Genomic DNA, 19,133 nt, shown 5'->3' on the forward strand with positions numbered 1-19,133 from the left:
TAAGAACGTTCGTATTTATATAACAGCATCAAAAGCTTAACCTTATATCACTAAATGATATGAATAAAACTACATTAGGTACATATTGAACATGCATGACCTATTTTTTGGATGTCTAGGCAACAGAGAAAATGTTTTAGATAAATGCTTTTTCTTCTTAAAGTATTTTACGTGTTGACCAAAAAAGTATTGTAGGTAATTAGGTAAATGTTAACTATTGTATATTTGTGATAGAAAGAACTATTTATAGAAGGTGGAAAGTAAATGAAAAAGTATCGGTGACAAAAGTCTCCATGATAGTTGATGAAATGCAGCTATCTTTTTCTTACTGGATCCCTAATATAAAAGCATCTTCACCTGTAAGTATCTCCAAATTAAGTTTCTCATATTATTTTATTAATGAATAAGATAAATAATTAAATTTAAAAATTTTAAAAAATATCAGTGAATAAAAGACAGACATATGCTTTGTAGTCTCTTCGAGATATTACAAAGGCTCCAATTGGTAATCTTGCGGAATGGTATAATCAAGTTTTAAACGCGATTACGTAAATATTTTTCCAATCAAGAAAAGTTGCGGAATGAAAAAAACCGTAAAAATGCAAACTTGCGTTTTTTCTGACAAAAATACAAAACAAATTTTCACTAACTGGAAAAGTGAGTTTTAATGGATTATTATAAAACCTACACTTTCATATTATTCAATTATATGATAACACCATTTCAAAATTTTAAATAAATAACAATAAATATTTTAATGATAAAATTTTACTAGAATTTGTTTTATAATGGCTCTGATTGGTAAATATCGCTTAATCTCAAAATCATGGAACTGATTAAGTTGTGGAGAAAAATTAATTAAGCTGCGTAAAAATTTAAAACTTGCGGGATGGCGGAATACATACTAGATTAATTAAAATAATTTATAAAATGTAAAAAAAATCAATAATTAAATTAATTACTAATAACTAATAACTAAAATATTTTTAAAATACTTTACTTTGTATTACAACTATTTAGTTTATTTCTCAATACGTTTTTAATAATAGATTAACATCTAATAATATTATAAAACAATTATAGTGTATTTTTATTTACAACATAACTATTTATCATTACAAATTTTATTACTATTTATTTAAAATTTTAAGATGATATTATCATATAATTTAATAATATGAAAGTGTTGATTTAGCCAATAATCAACTAAAAATCACTTTTTTACTTAATGAAATTGTTTTTTAATGTTATGGTCTGAAAAAAAAACTTGTGTTTTGGCTTTTTTTTATTATTCCGCAATACTTTTATGATTGATAAAATATTTGTGTAATCGCGTCTAAAACTCGATTCCGTCATTCCGTGTGGTCACCAATCAAAGCCATATGATAAAGTCTCTTACCGGTTTGTTTCAACGGAGGAGGCATAGGGTGGAGTGGTTGGTCTATTCACGTGGTATGTGGGTTCGATCGACTCTTCAGTGGTTCCCTTTGGTGATTTAACAATCCCAGTGCCCTGCTCACATTTGATTGGTCATAGTGTGTTGGTTCTCTAATCTTTTCCAGGTCATGTGAGCTCTCTGGTTCTCAACGTTGCGGCTGTCTCGAGCCCATTTTCTTGCTTGTTTGCTTCCATTGTTTTTATTGGATTCGTGCTTCATCTCCAAAGAATGGTATTTCGGCTGATGGGTTCTGAGGTGACCTTCGTGATTCTTTGGGTTTGAGCTTGGGTGAGCGAGATAGGTCAGTTGGGGATGGCGGTTCCTCTCAACGGTGCGGTCCGACTCAATCTCTTGGGTCTCGGTCTCGGCTGAAGAAATGAGTGTTGCATAAGCCTTAATTCTGTGTGTTGGCGCTCTTTTGAAAAGGAAGTGATGATAGAGTGGTCGGCTTCACTCAGGTGTAGTTGGCGTCATTGGCCGCGTGGAGGATCTACGGTAATGACAAGGGACCGGGTCCGGTCCTTTGAGCCTAGGTTATTTTCCTCTCATTGTTTCATCATTTACTTTTTCATATATGTTATTGATAGGCCTAATCTATTATTGAGGTCTACTGTTTTTCTGTCGGTTAGCCAGAGGACTGTTCCGGTGCCGTTTACGGTTTGTTTTTTTCATTTATAAAAAAAAAAGTCCCTTAGAGAAAAAAAAGTCCCTTACACAAAAGACTGTCTCTTTTGGTCTTTCTCTTACTCTCCCTCCTACTGCGCATGCCCTAAGTTTCAGATCTATTGTTATCCAATGTGATTAACAAATCTTTACGGTAATTAATTAACGAACATAATTGTAACGTAGATATTTTCTTTCGAAAAAGTATTTAAATACAACTGCTTCCAGTATACTTACATAGCATGAATATATAAAGTATGTGCATTACAGTCTTAATGCCATTGCAGACTTGCAGTTGGACTCATGTCACCGCCACATGCGATGCACCAACACCAACTAACTTTATCCCAGCTATTTTAGAACTCACGTATCATGTTATATAAAAAACTTGACAAAAATGTTATATAATTCATTAAAATATTCCGACTAAAAAAGACAACGCAAACTTTTGAAGCGCAATATACATTAGTGGATATGAATGACTAGATGTGTTAAAACATTAACATGTCACTTTCTTTTCTTTTGACTAAATTAAGGGCATTTCCAACCCAAGGAATCTGATTTTTTTTGTTTGTTTATGATAGCATTTTTTACTCTAATTTGCAGTAAAGTATGCAGTTGGGTTAGAGATGCTCAAACATGTCATTTTAACATTAGATGAAATGGCTATTTATTTGATGTCAAAAAGGTTATTATAGCATAAAAGGTTATGCCAATTATAGCATTCACTATATGGCTTTTTGTTCTTGACTTTTTGGATATACTTTTGAATCGGATTAAAGTCGCATGTTGCCGGTTGGTATAAAAGGGAAATCATGTTATTTCCAGAACGATCCGCAAAATATTTCAAGAAATCATCTTATATATCATTTACCAGCAAAAATAAGACATTCAGTACTAAAAATAAACCAAAAAAAAATCCTTAAAGTCTGGTTATTGATTCGTAGCAATACCTAATTTTGAGATTAAAAACCATTCAACAATTAGTTTGATGTCAGATCATCTCGACTAAAGTCTACAACAATAGCTGAGGCACAGACCTATATGGAGATAATTGAATATTGCTAGCTTAGGCACAAGACTATATGGCGATTAATGAATTTTGTTATACATTGTTATATAGACTTAATAAACGAATGTATTTGGATAAAGATGCATGCATATATTATATATACCTACAAAAGAGTATACATGCAACATGTTGTATGCACTGAGTCAGTTCCAGGTGTTTTGGCACATGTAAACATGACCCGAACTGTTTACCTTATATTATTTAATAAACAATAAAATTTAAAGAAAAAAATTGATAACCTCACACCAAGGTTATGAATGGAAGCATGGATGCGGTGCTATGATTTGACAGAAATGTTAAGCAAATTACCAATCAACAATAGTTGTAACAAAAGTGCGGTTCGTATGAAATAACACACTCGGCAAAAAAACTGTTTTTAGTTGTTCTATAGGTTCCGAATGGTAACAGGCAGATTAAGCAATGCGGAACAAGCGGTTTGACTATAATGCGGTTCTGACAGTTATAAAAACGTATAGATATATAGTATATGTAGAGATTTTTGTTACTGTTAACTGCGGTGCGGTGCGGGACGGATGTTACCATTCGAAGTCTATATTAATAAAAAGTGCACCTCTTATTTATAACTCAATAAAATAGATTCGGTCGTCGCCTCTTTGGTGCGGTATTCAAGGTTTTTCATAATATATCTGATAGCAAAGCTAAAGTGGCCTTTCAAACCTATTCACAAATAAACACTTTAAAAATATGAAAGAATCCTAATAAATATATAATGTTCACATATTTACTTAATTTGCTTTGTAATATATCTATTAAGTTTTTTAATTTTTAATAAAATATAAATTTAATTAATAAAAACTTATTTGTAGCTGTAAATTATATTTTCCAATATTGATACTTATTAAAATAAAAAATGACCCAAAATGCGTAAATACATGAACAAATTCTATATTTCAATCAATTTTATTTTGTACCCCAATCAATTTTATTTTGTGTGCTTTTTTTGTGTGAGTTTTTGGTTTGGATTATTAAATATTATTATTATTACTTTTATCTATTTAAATACTTAAAATTATAAAAATAATAGTTTTGATGTTATCACTAAGAATTTTTTAATTTATATATATATATATATATATATATATATATATATCATCAAAACCATACTACTTTTTTTATCAAAATCGTACTACTTTTTTAAATCAAATTTGCACTTATTCTGCAAACCGTATGAACTGCAGTTAGACTGTACCGCACTCTAATTGCACACCGCTTATATTATCAAAATCGGTGTTACCATTCGGACTCCAAATATCCCATCAAGACTTGTAATATACCACTATAAGAAAATCTTGTGTGTGTGTAGATATATTGACACCTCTACCTAAAACTACATAGGATCATAAAATAGTTTGAGTCTTTGAGATAGCTTCTAGAAACTATCATAAATTAGTCGTTCTTGACAAGAAAAATCCATTCTATGCAAAAAAAACATTCTCCAAGGATTCAATAAAAAAAAACATTCTCCAAGGCTTTTCTGGTATAAGAAATATCAGTATCCGGTATTGATGTAAATTTTTGTATATTTTGCTAAAGGTGAATATATGTATATACAATAAGATAAATCTGAAACAATAAAAGTATACCATGAGTAGGAAAAATTGAAATCTTAAAAATATAAGAATAATGTTATACATTAAATACAAGCTAAATAAGACTTTTTATAAATGTTGCATAAGAAAGAGTTAATTAATCAACATCAATAAGAAAATCTATCATTATAATATCTTTAAATTATTTATACATAAAGGCTAGATCTTTGACCTGAATTTTGAGTCAAAATAATGTGAATCACACAAGCTTATATACGGTGCTTGGTAGGGGTGGGCGTTCGGGTACCCGTTCTGGTTCGGGTCGGGTATTTCGGATTTTCGGGTATTTCGGTATAGAGGTGTAGAACCCGTTCGGGTATTTCTATACTTCGGGTCGGGTTCGGGTATTTTTAGTTCGGATTCGGTTATTTCGGATCGGGTTCGGATATTTAGATTTTGAAAAAAAAAATTAAATTTTTCATTTCTTAAATTTCTTGTATTTAAGAATATAAATTTTACTTAACTTCTTTTTTATTTTTAATAAATTAAATGATTAATAGATTTGGACATAACATTTTAAAACTAAAAATGCATTAATTTAGTTATTTTTTTAAAATTTTGGATGTAACTTTTTGTTAATTTTTGAAATAAAAAAACTTGACATACTTTTTAAGTGAGTAGCAAATCATTTTTCCGGAATTGTATGTATATCATATAAACTTAAAGTATGTATAGTATTAATATAATTATTTTATATAAAATAAGAATGTAAACTAGAAATATAAGGTTAATTATACATATGTTCGGTTATCTTCGGATATCCATTCAGGTTCGGATATTATCCATTCAGGTTCGGGTATCCAATCTCTCCTAATTCAATACCCGTTCGGGTATTTTGCTACTTCGGTTCGGATTTCGGTTCGGGTTTTTCGGATCGGGTTCGGGTGCCACTTCGGATATCGGGTAAAGTGTCCACCCCTAGTGCTTGGAGTCAATTGTTCTACTTGGTTATAGAGTATGTTTATGTTGATTACAAAAAAAAAAAAATTCTAACAAAATAATTAGAAGTTACGTTTACTACTAGACGTGGATTATAGACCGGTCATCTAAATACATTAAGAATCTGAGTGAATTCTCTGCACTCTTTCATCTAGCATTTCCTTATAGCATTCACATTATTTTAGTGGTCAGACGCAAATGGGGATCACTTTAGTTTCTAATTATGTTCATTAATGAACTGTACATGTAGATTATATTATGTTATACAACTCTAAGATATGTGTATCTATATATCTTAAAGTTTCAACATTTCAACTACGGCACAGCTTGGTTTAGATTGGTAACTAAATTAGCGCATTCTTAATGCAAAGAGGAGGTTCCAAAATATCGTTCATCAACGTCGTTCCACTTTGCGTATTCAAATACAAAAGAGTATTTATATCCAAGTCTCATATGTTTACGTATCTACAAAATTTAGAAAATGTCTCCATCAATACCAAATACTCATGTTCTAAGAAATTTCAGTTGCTGACAAAACAAAAAATTAAATTCAGTTTGTGATCCTCATGTCGATTCTTATGTTTGATCAACATGGTATAACAGTGTTACAGTGTACATGATGTTTTTTTGCCAACAAGTTGTACTTGATGACTTAGTATTATAATCGTATATACATACATGATTTTTTACAACAAAATCCTAGCCGAGGCAAGTTTCTGAACCGAGCTAAGAACATGATTAATGGAAGTTGTTAGGGGTGAGATTCTTAGCGTAATTTAAGAATCCCACCCTAAGAACCTCCATTAATAAGAATCATACGTTTAGGTTATGCATGTTGAATTTAGTGTTATTTACGTGTTTACAGTTTTAGAAAAAGAATCTGAGCAATGGATCAGTTGGGTTCCATGACACGACTAGATCACGAGATGCATTTATTCCACATGTTTTGAGCAAAACAATTTGAAGAAAACATTCAATAACGAGATGCATATATTTCACATGTTTGGAGAAAAAGAATTATTCTATGTGCAACTTGTCTCGTGAAACTCGAGATTATCTCTTCCTCCGGTGTGAATTCTCTGAACAGGTTTGGCTCATTGTCACTAAGCGCTAGGATACACGCCTTTTTTCTTTCATACTTGGACTGCGTTCATAGACTGGTTAGAACTCAGAGATAGCGTATGTCCTTCTACACTCCGTCGTCTCGTCCCCCATGCTACGATCTAAAGACTCTGATGGACAACCGCCTAAGCTCAACACCTGCAGTGACTTTTAAAGTAATAGATAGGTCTTTTTTTGTCACTAAAGTAATAGATAGGTTGATCCACCAATGCCATTCTCGCGAGGAAAGGGAGAAAGAAATTTAGGAGACTCATGTCTTTCTGGCTGAAATATGAGTTCACTCGTTAAGGATCTTGATTCTTGAATAGCCCATCTTTTTCTTATTCTTTTTTTTTGGCAAAGAATGGCTCAATTTGTTGGATATTCATAAGAGGTTCATAAATGAAGAATATACATATTCTACAGTGTTTCTTCTTTGATATGATAATTTTAAGCAAAGTTGGACCACTTTCTCTTTAACGGCACGTCTATTATGTATACGCAAAACAAAAAATAAAACTATATTATTTGTGAAGAGAAATAGTATACATTGATCTATATATTGTATACTATTTAGAGGAGAAGGAAAAAGAGGAAAAGGACGAGGTAGGAAGAGATCGTCGGAGGAAGAAGGAGGAGGAGCAGGGAGGGAGGGTAGGGGAAGAGGAGGATGAGAAGGATGAAGGAAGAGGAAAAAATGGAGAATGGGGTGGAGGAAGACGAAGATTTTAACGTTCTATACTTTGTTCGTAAAATATTATAGTATATTCAATAAGTATAATAATTGTTACAAATTCTTTTTTTGTGTATTTCACTTGAGATGTGTTGTTCTTTGTATATAGTAAAGTTTGAGATAAGAAACTTCGAGGTAATAAAACTGTCAAGGAATGACACATATTATAATGTTAACATATTGTCATTTATTATAAAATTATGTTTATATTCTATGTTTTTATAGAATATCACACAACAAAACAAACTATAAAAAAGACATAACTATAATTTTATGAGAAATATATGTCCATTTAAAAAAATTTAAATTACAGCATATACAGAAAAATGTATACATTATTATTAGCATTATTATTTGAATGACTTATATTTAATTAGAAAGATGCATATCAAATAAAATAAGAGGGGAAAGAAAAAAAAAACAAAAATACATGCATGTGATCAACAGTCGTGAATGTCTAAAGGTAAAAAATGTTTTATTACATAAAATATTCAAAATATCATAATCAAGTTGTTGTTATAGTTATAACATTAATTTTCTTTTCTCCTATATGGAATCCAATTCCCCTTAAGAGCATCTCCAAACAAACAATCTCATTTTATAATGAATTTCTCATACTTATAGAAAATAATATAACGAGATGCGTTTATTTCACGCCGTACATTATTTGTAAACTATAAATGAATTACTCCATCGCAATTTGTGACCGTAAACGTTCAATAACGCAGCCCTAATCGATTCATTAACTTTTCATAGTGATGTGAAATAACAGAAATCACATAATCGAGTAACAATCTGATACTGATCTACAAAATTAACTGTCTCAATTGCCAAACAATTATATAAAACATCTTTCATTTGTCCCAATTTTATCCGAAGCATCCCATGTGGTTACTTTGATACTTTCCACCATTCCAAAAGTTCAACGAATTTTATAACCCACAAATAATATTTAACATTTTTCAAAAACTTTAATCCACAAATAATATTTAGCATTTCTTTACAATTCTTAAATCCAGAAATAATATTTGCCATTTATTTTTCAACATTTGTTGTGCACCCCACGTTGCATCCATCCTCAAAATCTACTTTTTAAGAAATGGGTTTGCTATCTTTTTATTGCATAATATGGGACACACTGTTTAATGTCTTTTCTAGTGATTAGATTGTTAATAGTATCATGAATATAATCGACCGAACTTGTGGGTAAAGGATATTGATGCTTCTTCTAAAAGGAATTGAAAATATATCAAAACAACAAATCCGCTTTAACGAACAAAGATAATCTACTTAATAGTTCCATACAATGAATAAAGCTGCACTCTGATTGGTCTTCTCTAACCACTTCGAGCCATTCAAAAATATTTGGACGGAAGAGAAGAAAAAAATCACAAAATACTTTCATCAAGCTTGCAATTTTATAATGTAAGGTTTCAAAAAAAAATTTATAATGTAACTTATATTCTCGTATATAAAAGTTAGTCAAAAGTAGAGTGGATGGATTCGTTGAGATGCTGACACGTCATCTAATCATATTTTTCGAACTAACATTGGGTCACATAACTCATAACATATATTAGACTTTGGAGTAAAAATTTCGGACGAAATTTACTATATAAATATAAAGGAGGAATTATTTATAAATGTAGTCAATAAAGTCGGTGAGTATGATGCAAAGTATTGTCCTTTTCGATGCCAAAAGTTGTTATCCCATTGCATGATTCCATTCCTTTTATTTATATACGTTTCTCCCATGAAAAAAAGTTATCAGGAGAAAGCATTTAGAAAGAATCCATTGTTGTGTTAGAATATAATATACATATGTGGTTCGTTTATGCATCCATGTAGATGATGTTCGTTACATCACACTTCAAATTGAATACCGATGTTGAGGTATAAAAACTATATTTTATGCAGAAAAAGCGTAGAGTTTGAATGCAATGACGAACCTAAACTAACAACATCTAGATACTGATTTCTTAAAAAATGAATTCATACGTCGAAACAAACCGGCCATGATTCAATAATGCAATGACATTACAAATCATTCAGAGAGAAATCATCGGGAACACTCACATTGTATGTCTATAAAACGTACCAACCTCGCGGCCCATCTTGTTCCCAAACCTCTTTAGAAAATGGAAAAATAATATAAATATAATTAATATAAAAAATAGTTTGTGAAAACTTAGCATCTCCAACCCACCTCTATTTCTACCTCTATAATATCATTTAGAGGCAAAATCACTCCAATCCATCTCTATTTTTGCCTCTAAAATAGAGATTGCTATTTTCTCCTCTATTTATAGAGGAAAAAATAACATTCCACTATATTTTGTTCTATATGTAGAGATCTCTATTTTAGAAAAATACATTAGAGTAAAACCTACCTCTATTATAGAGTTCCTCTATTTTAGAGGTAAAAATAGAGAAATACATTGGAGATGGTCTTAACATAACTGAAGGTGAGAATAAATCTATATATAAGGTACAAGGGTGAAGGGTCTGTGTCTATATATGTTGGATGGTTAGTTCTCTGCCATGTGCTTTGGAATCAACCTCTTATGCTTTATGTTCTGTTAGCTCCTACCTTATACTATAACTTTCATTATTCATCAATAATTCAAACTCCTCCTTCGTCTTTTTATATTTTAGCCTTTCATATAAATACTCCCTCTCCATACTCATCATTCATAACACCTCTCTCTCTTCTTCGTTTAAAGTTTTAATCTTCTTATAGCCACTGATTCTAAAAATGGGAGAAGAAGTTAAACCAGTAAGATTTATAGTTCCAGCAATATTTAAATTTCAACAAAAATACACATTTCTTATTAAAAGGCGATTGTTTTCTTAATAAATTATTAGGAGGTAAAGGAGGCTGCCCCTGCTCCAGAGGCCGTCCCAGAGTCTGTCTCCTCGGAAGAGGAGGAGAAGAGAGATGTGGCAGAGGAGAAGCAAGAGGCCGCCGCCAAGGAGGAGCAACCAACGGTGGAGGAAGAGTCGCAGCCGCCGCCACCGCCTCCGCCTCCGCCCTTCATACTCTACGTCGACTTGCATTGTGTAGGATGTGCTAAGAAGATCGAAAGATCTGTACTAAAAATTAGAGGTATAAAAATATAAACATAAGATTGTGTAATAATTTGACCCAAAAAATAAATAAACATAAGAACCTTTTACGTTATTAAAATCAACAGATTCATTCCCAAAATCCCAACTACCATATAAAATGATTTGACACTAGACATATATTATTTCAAAGTACCTAAATACTATTGTATAAACTCCAGAGTGATATCGATAGTTACTATAGCAATTATTAAATATGAAAAATGCATAGGGGTGGAAGAAGTTGTGATGGACATGAATGAGAACCAAGTGACGATAAAAGGCGTGTTGGATCCACAAGCAGTGTGCAACAAAATCAAGAAGAAGACTAAAAGAATGGCCAAAGTCCTCTCGCCGCTTCCGGCTGCCGAAGGGGAGCCTTTGCCACCGACCATAAACTCTCAAGTCTCTGGCCTCACTACCGTCGAGCTCAACGTCAACATGCATTGTCAAGCTTGTGCTGACCAGCTCAAGAAGAAGATTCTAAAAATGAAAGGTATACATATGTGTATTGGATCTAGTCAAAACCAAAATACTCCTATTTATTGCACCAAATTTTTAATTTTGTTAATATATAATGTGTACACGAAAATAATATAGGTTATAATGATAACTACGATTAGTATGGTGAGTCACAAGCATATATTTGTTGAACGCATTTGACTGGTCAGAGGTTTTGGATTTTCGGTTTATGATGTTAAATTCGGTATGTTCATATAATATATCGGATTGAATTAGCTAAATTTTAAAATAGTAATATTGATTTTGATATTGAAATTAACTCCAAAAAATTGGGGGCACGGATAATTTTTTATACTTTGGTCAGTTGGTGTACGTTAATTCATTAAGACTAACTAAAATACTATGATATTGTTGTTTAGGAGTCCAAACCACTGTGACAGAGTACACGACCGGGAAAGTAATAGTGACCGGGACAATGGACGAAGAGAAACTTGTTGATTACGTCTACCGTCGGACCAAAAAGCAGGCCCGAATCGTACCCCAACCCGACCCGGAACCTGAAAAGTCTGCGGCCGAGGAAGACAAGAAGGAGGAGAGCGGTGAAGGACCTGAGAAACCCGCGGAAGAAACCGGAGGCGAGAAGGAGGAGGAGAAGAAGGAAGAAGAAGACGGTGGCGGAGAAGAGACGGAGGCAGAGGTTACCGAGGAGATGGCTACGGCGGAAGAAGAAGGGATGAAGAGGATGATGTATTATTATCAGCCTTTATACGTCATCGAGAGGGTTCCTCCGCCGCAGCTTTTCAGCGACGAGAACCCTAACGCTTGTTGCATTTCTTGATTTGGTTTCATGTGCTCTACGGAAAATATAATATATTAGGGCAATTAATTACGTAAGGAAAAAAAAATACGTACCGATGCAAAAAATGGTGTAAACTATAAGTATATTTATATTCTTTGTACTTGGTGGTTTGTTATCTTTATTTGTCGATGGATACGTTTACACTTTAGTATACACGTAATCGCAACTGAAAAAACGATCGATACGGTCCATACGGAATCTATTCATATTCATGAAAGTATACGTAGATGTATGTGTATACTATGTGACTATGTCTTACGTTTGTTTTGTATATTCTTGGGGAAAATTTTGATTCGTGAGAATTTTTAGAGAGAAGATAATCTAGTGGGAATTAAAGATCATGGTGGGTCGCACATGGTGTGCTCCTTTTTCTCCTTTGCTACGTCAATCTCCATTTCTCGGACGTGGCTGCTTTTCCAGCCTACCTTGTCTATTTCTTCTCAACCTCTCAACCTTTTAAAGGATTAGTTTTCTTTTAATACATAAAGTTTGATTGGCGGCTCTCACCGTATTGTTAAAAAGCGTATGGTTCGAATAGTTGAGATGAATAGATAGCTACAACGTCGTCTATTATGAAACTGCAAAAATAATGACATTGATACTAAGACATTTGTTACGAACAAATGCGAATCAAACATAAAAAATCAAAAATATTTTTAAGATGCGATTGAAAAAAATAATTCACGATTTTTATATTGATTATATGAATGAATTATTTACAACTCATAAAATGTATGTATACATCCTAAAAATCTCATATTTATTTTAACTCTTAAAAAATTTATTATCTAGTAAAATCGATTTTCCTAATCCTAAAAGATATATAGGTAGTGATGGGGATTCGGTTTTTATTTGGATCTATTCAGATTTTGAATTTTTCAGGTTAGAGTTTGGTTTAGATTTTGCGGATTCAGTTCGGGCTTGAATATCACTTACATTATGTAACCAAATTCAAAAATCACAATATATGTTTAAATCCTTAAAATCCAAAACTAAAAATAGTATACAAAATATATTTAAATAATGTACGCTAAATATCTAAAATTAACATAAAAATTGGTTCAATTAAGATATTTGGAGAGAACCAATAGGTATTAAGGGTATTTTCGATGTTTTGAGTAGTTTTTAATATATTCAGATATTTAATTTTAGCTATTTTTCAAAAACTTTGGATTATTTTGAATATTTTGAATATTAGATATAAAGTTAATAAAAAAAATTAAATATAAAATTGTGATACATATATTTTTGGATATTTAAATATTTCAGCGCGGATTAAATTTGGATTTAGTTCTTTAGATACCAAAATTTTCGACTTGTTTGTATACTATACCAATTTTGATTTGGATTTGGTATCGGATTCGGTTTAGTTCTTCGTTCAAGATATTTTGCTCATCCTGATAATTAGCCAGTACAGTGATGTACCAAACTTTAGATCCCTCAATCAACAAGATTTGATTTGGTTGATGCAGTTCACGGGAATAGCGCGCATTAAGTGACGTGATATGAGCTGGGCTGGCCGTGAAGTACAAAGCCCGCAGTGTCAGGTGACAAAGTTCCTTCAACTTTTGCGTTAGAGACAAAGCCAATGATTCCGACGTGTTATCTTCTTGTATTAAGCTAATAACTTCTCTGTGATCAAAAGGCATCCGATTCTCACAGTCAATGACGCAAGGACGAGTGTCATCGAGAAGTATTCAAGATTACTTATTATAATTTTGAGAAAATCGTAATATTCTAGTTGCAAACGCCTAACTGGTTGAAAACGGTTGTGGGTTATTGCAAGTTTTAGCATTATTAAGCGATTTGAACGACATGTACATCGGTTAGAAATTGATGCATTTACAGAATATTTATTACTGATTTATTATGAGATACTAAAGCAGTTTAATAATAAATTATCAATATTTGCACATTACAAAATACAAAACATATAAACTATAATAATTATTAATGTATATAAATAATAATAATATGTTTACTTTTTTTTTAAAAAAAAGATGAAAGTTATAATTTCAACAAAATTTGTTTTGAAAATTTATATTAAAAATTTTAAAAGAATATTTTTTTCCGTTTAAAAATGTATATATCTTTACATATATATTAATGTTTAATTTTTTTTGCAAATATTCTTATTTTAAATTTTTATAAAATAAATTATAATACTATTAATGAATGCTATAGAAACCAACTTTTGATTTTAAGAGATTTGGATCGATTCGAAACGATTTATAATATTTTTTTTGTAATTACAAAAGCTTATAACTGCAAAAACCGCGTTTGTGGTGATAACAGAAAAATCAGTTAGACCCTAACTTAACTCTGTAAATTGTTTGTTACTCTTCTTAGGGTGAGGTAACTAGTGTTGCAGCCAATGATGAAATTGAAATAACTTTGAACAGTGTTTTCTTGCTCTTTTCATTGTATCGGAGGTGTATTATTATTGTGATTAATGTCAGAAACATATTAAATGTACTACAGCTGTGCCTGATAACGTCATCTCCAACTTCATTCTATTTTGCACTATAAAATAGAGTTTAGAATAAATACTCCGATGATACTCTATTTTTCACTCTATATAATAAAATAAAAAATGGGTTTACTCCATATATAGAGTAAGTTTTTTTTTTGTTCATCACTCTGTTTTCCACTCTAAAATAGAGTACCATTGGAGTATATCACAACTCTATTATAGAGTTACTCTATTATAGAATTACTTTATTTTATAATGAAAAATAAGGTGAACCATTGGAAATGGTCTAAATGATAACTCCTTAAACCTTCCATCTATTCTTGCTACTGAGTACTAACATAAAGTTTAAAATACCTTACAAGAAAATTCTCCCTCTATTTCTTAATTGATAACGTTTAAAGAATTTTTGATGTTTCAATATATAAGATATTTTTATTCTTTTACGTAACTTTTAACTTTATTAAAAACTGTATAAACAATAGTATTTTGTTCTTTTTTTTGTAATTGGTTAGATAGTTTTAATTTATAAATGATATTTTTAAATAAAAACTAAATTTCTTAATTGTTGCGCGTATGTATAAAACATCATACATTTTGAAAACGATGAAGTGTCATATTTGCACTTTTAATCATTGATATACATAATTTGTTAAATGAATATATTGGTTGGCTAAAAAATAATTTTCCCTAGGATACACCATATTTGAGCTCTATTTTTTTAACTGTGATTGATCTCTGTAATTTATAATTTAGATCTAATTTCAGAGAAAGAAAAACGTTAAAGATTATTTTCATCATTTTGAGAGCACAAAAAAAATTATAAGGCTTTTTTTTAACACCAAAAAATTACAAGGCTATTATTTGAAACAATGGATTGGGTGAGTGGACTTTGATTTTTCCATAAAGGGAATGGCCCTTATCTATCCACCAACATAAAAATTTTGTAAAGAAAACATTATAAGATATCAAATGTGTTTTCAAACAAAAAGAAAAAATGAACTTAGCACAAATATTATGTCCATCGGTCTCCCAACAACTTTGGAACCCATCGTTTTCAATAATAATAAATCTAAAACCACAATAACAAATACAAATACTTTGACGATGATAATTTTTTTTTTTGAAAAATATTAATGATAAAATTTCCTAGTAAATAGATCATAGCAAGTAACAAGTTTTAAGTTATTAACTTCCAAAGTTTATGTAAAAGACTTGCTAATTACTCTCTCTGTTCTCTCTGTTCCTCAAAGTATGATTTTTTAGATTTATTTTTTATTTCAAAAAGATAGATTTTCTAATTTTTTTACTTTTAGTAGTTAATGTTGTAAAATTGTATACTTTTAAGAAACATTAACTGAAAATATTTGAATTGGTTAAATACTATTGGTTGATATTTATTGGAAAATATATAGTAAAATAAATAATAAATTCAATTGTAAAAAATTAATCATTTTTTTAATATACGTGAATACTGTAGAAAATCTTTCTTTTGGAAACAGATGGAGTATTATTTATTACTAATAAATAGCCATTTATTATTGTTGGGACCAAATCGTCCCGAGCCATTATTGTTTTGGTTAAAAAATTTTTTTGACAAAGCGCTTTCAAATTTAAAAAATTAAATGTTTACAAGATAAGACTCAAGTGACATCTCTAACCTATAAGATAGATAACTTAAATGTTTATAAGATAGATAAGCTTGCATAATAAACTTCATGATAATTGACATCTCTAACCTATGAAGCTACTTAGTATTAGAGTGTATATAGTTGCAGTTGATTTGGTTAGTTAGAACCGGTTTATACCGGATAGATTATGATTGTATATAATCACTTGTACACCTTCATTTTACACTTAACAGAAATAATATTCACTTTCACATCTCTTAAGCTCATCGTCTTCATCACGAGTGCTCTGTTTCTGTTCAACTTCAATTCCTCTAATACTTAGGTAGAAATGAGTTGTTTTTGGTTAAGTTTGGTTCATAATCTAGTTGATGTTGCTTGTGCCTTATGCCAATCGGCTTATTCGCCAACAATTAGAGCTGAAGATTGTGTATTAGCCAAACTTGACAAAGAAACTAATGAGTTCTTAACTTCGGCAACTATTAGCATTTCAAATGTGACTCAATTTCACTTTCAAAAAGGTCGGTTTTATTTTTACAGAAAGAGTTAAAAATAAGGAAACAAAGAACATATGTTTTTTCTCCTAAAAACAAATCACATCACGCATGATGTTTTTGATTTTCCCAGGGTCTACAATCATACAAGTCATATATTATTAGCGAAATATATCTATAGATTTATTTAATAATGTTACTTTGACTTGCATTGACAATTTGACATTATCTTGGCTGAATAAGACCATAAAAAGAAGTGGCAACTATTGAGCATCGTAACACATACGTTAGTCGTGCTCCCAGGTTTTGAACGTCGTGATATAAAATATGCACCTCAAATATTATGGCCTTCTTGGTGAGTTGGTTCATAGATATTTCTGTAGCACGCATATTGATGAAAGTGTAAGATTATACATATCTCGTAAGAGAATCACCATGGCAAAAAAAGGAAAAACATAGTGGAACTAGAAATTAAAGACCAAAGAGGATCTTTATCTGAGCCACAGAGAGAGAGATATAAGAGAGGTAAAATGCTTTCGCCTCCTCCTTGCCGTGATGATGGTCCGGTTGTTCTTCCAGCAAAATTTAACTATGTTAAAACGTCACCTACTGTTAAGGATATATTTAGATCCGGAGTTAATATCCCTGTTTCTTAATTTCCCATTCCAGCTCCATTCACCATTCATACTTCGAGCAAGTTCAGCCCATCCCACAATCTTTGCCACATAGCTCTTATTATAAGCATGTTCATGGTTGTAATAAAATCATATCAAAACCTACCACCAACCTAATTTTTGGAAAATATTATGTTATTCATCCAATTCTCATATTTTAGTTTTACAATCGAACATAGATTAACCAAAACGAGTAACAGCTAAAATTTTAGTAGAATGATTCAACATTTGCTAGCTAGAGTTGTTTGATAAACACAATCACATGTTTCAAACTTTGTATGATTTCGTTTTCCTGTTATTAACCCTAATTCTAAATTCTTTGTATGAGATATTTGATATTTCTAGCGAAAAGAATGCGAACTTAGCAAAAAGGTGCAAATAAAATTAAAAAGAATTTAAGTCGGCAGATCAAGACGGCTACAATAATTTATGACCAGAACCTACCACACTTTATAATGGCCATAAGCTTAAGAGTCCATACTCTATAAATACATTACCGTGTCTTAAAAGATAAACCACATTGTCTTGTCTTGTCTTGCAAATTACAAAAAGAAAGGTTACTAGAGATTTTATTTAACAAGACATCACAACGCAAATCATATCCAGGCATCTTCATATCATCATGATAACAGTAGCTATCGCCGCCGAGTTGCTTGAAGAATACACGTTGGCGCTCGCTCGCATCACCGCAACACTCCTCCCTCAACCACCGACAAGTCGCCATGGAAGCGCCCGAGCTCCCACTAGCGGCGGCCGAGCGGATTCTCCCTTGCCTCGTAGCGACATCTCATCATCTTGCGCTCCAAACTACGCCGCTTTTCTCTTAAATTTCTGAGTTTTTTTTGTTGTAGATTTTCGAATGTTCTTATTCTTTGCTGTTATTCGAATCATGTATGCTTATGTTATCAAATATGAACTTTCTATTTATTTTATGAGTTTATGCTTTTCTAGAGTGAAAAACTGAAAAATGTAAATTTTGTCAAGACTTAAAAAAAAATCATGTATCATTGACGGTATAGATAACGAAAAGAATACTGTATGTAGATAGGTATAAGGATTTATTGAAAAGCGTATAAAATAAAATGTAAGGTCAATACTTGAGTTAATCATTTTTTTGTGATTTTGCATGTTTTCAGATAAATTTTTTATTTTGTTAGATAATTGATACCATCTAGCGTTATATGAAGTGTGTAAATCAAAATTAAATAGTGTGTACGACTTTCAATGAACTTCGTCACGCAAACTCACCATAATACAGTATTCTGATGATAGGAGATTGCATGTTTTAGGACCTTATTAAAATATAAAGACGACCAATACTCTAAAGCATCTGAGACTTCCGTAAACAATAGATAACCATATAAAAATTACATAAAACATGCTTACTTGAAAGTCCATGTAAATTTTAAATAAATTCAGTTTTTATTTTGATAAATTAATAAAGAAGTTATCAAAGATTTATTTTTGTGCATGCTTAATATGCTTATAAGCCTTATATAGAAGCAGTACATTGGATACTTAATGGGCTAAGTCCATGATAACATAATCAAAATACCATCGAGGCAAGCCAGGATCATGGATCATCCAGGACACAATGACAAGTCAACATATCCATACATTGCACAGAGCTTTAATTCACTTATTACACCAAAAACTCGACTTCACTTTGTATACTAAATCACACAACTCTTTCCATTTTGGCCTAATCTCAATCCCTTGAACGATGATTCTGCCTTTCAAACCACCTTGTCTCTGAAGTTGCACAAACACAAAGATTATAAGAACTTCTCTTTTTATTAGATTTATAAACTTTTTTAAAACTAAATTTTTCAATGTGTTTTTCTTGATGGAACATCTCTCCATGAGAACTCTTTATATAGGAAGA

At 31.2% G+C, this 19,133-nt stretch overlaps 2 protein-coding genes across 2 annotated transcripts; both read left to right on the forward strand.

The window, feature by feature from the left end:
- Nucleotides 1-10,068: 10,068 nt before the first annotated feature.
- Nucleotides 10,069-12,117, forward strand: LOC103854851 (heavy metal-associated isoprenylated plant protein 9). Its single transcript, XM_009131808.3, has 4 exons — nt 10,069-10,332; nt 10,422-10,662; nt 10,894-11,157; nt 11,543-12,117. Exons 1-4 carry the CDS (start codon nt 10,312-10,314, stop codon nt 11,959-11,961), a joined length of 945 nt encoding a protein of 314 aa, XP_009130056.1. The 5' UTR covers nt 10,069-10,311; the 3' UTR covers nt 11,962-12,117.
- A 5,617-nt stretch (nt 12,118-17,734) lies between these two features.
- On the forward strand, nt 17,735-18,192 carry LOC103854852. The gene has a single exon (XM_009131809.3). The coding sequence runs from the start codon at nt 17,871-17,873 to the stop codon at nt 18,081-18,083; it is 213 nt and encodes a 70-aa protein (XP_009130057.1). The 5' UTR covers nt 17,735-17,870; the 3' UTR covers nt 18,084-18,192.
- Nucleotides 18,193-19,133: the final 941 nt, after the last annotated feature.

This window comes from Brassica rapa, chromosome A02 (genome assembly GCF_000309985.2).
Source record: "Brassica rapa cultivar Chiifu-401-42 chromosome A02, CAAS_Brap_v3.01, whole genome shotgun sequence".
Taxonomy (NCBI): Eukaryota; Viridiplantae; Streptophyta; class Magnoliopsida; order Brassicales; family Brassicaceae; genus Brassica; species Brassica rapa.

Coding starts and splice junctions, on each gene's coding strand:
- LOC103854851 (XM_009131808.3), top strand. CDS start 10,312: ATGGGAGAAGAAGTTAAACCA. Junction 10,333..10,421: donor TGGGAGAAGAAGTTAAACCA/GTAAGATTTATA, acceptor ATAAATTATTAG/GAGGTAAAGGAGGCTGCCCC. Junction 11,158..11,542: donor GAAGATTCTAAAAATGAAAG/GTATACATATGT, acceptor ATTGTTGTTTAG/GAGTCCAAACCACTGTGACA.
- LOC103854852 (XM_009131809.3), top strand. CDS start 17,871: ATGATAACAGTAGCTATCGCCGCCGAGTTGCTTGAAGAATACACGTTG.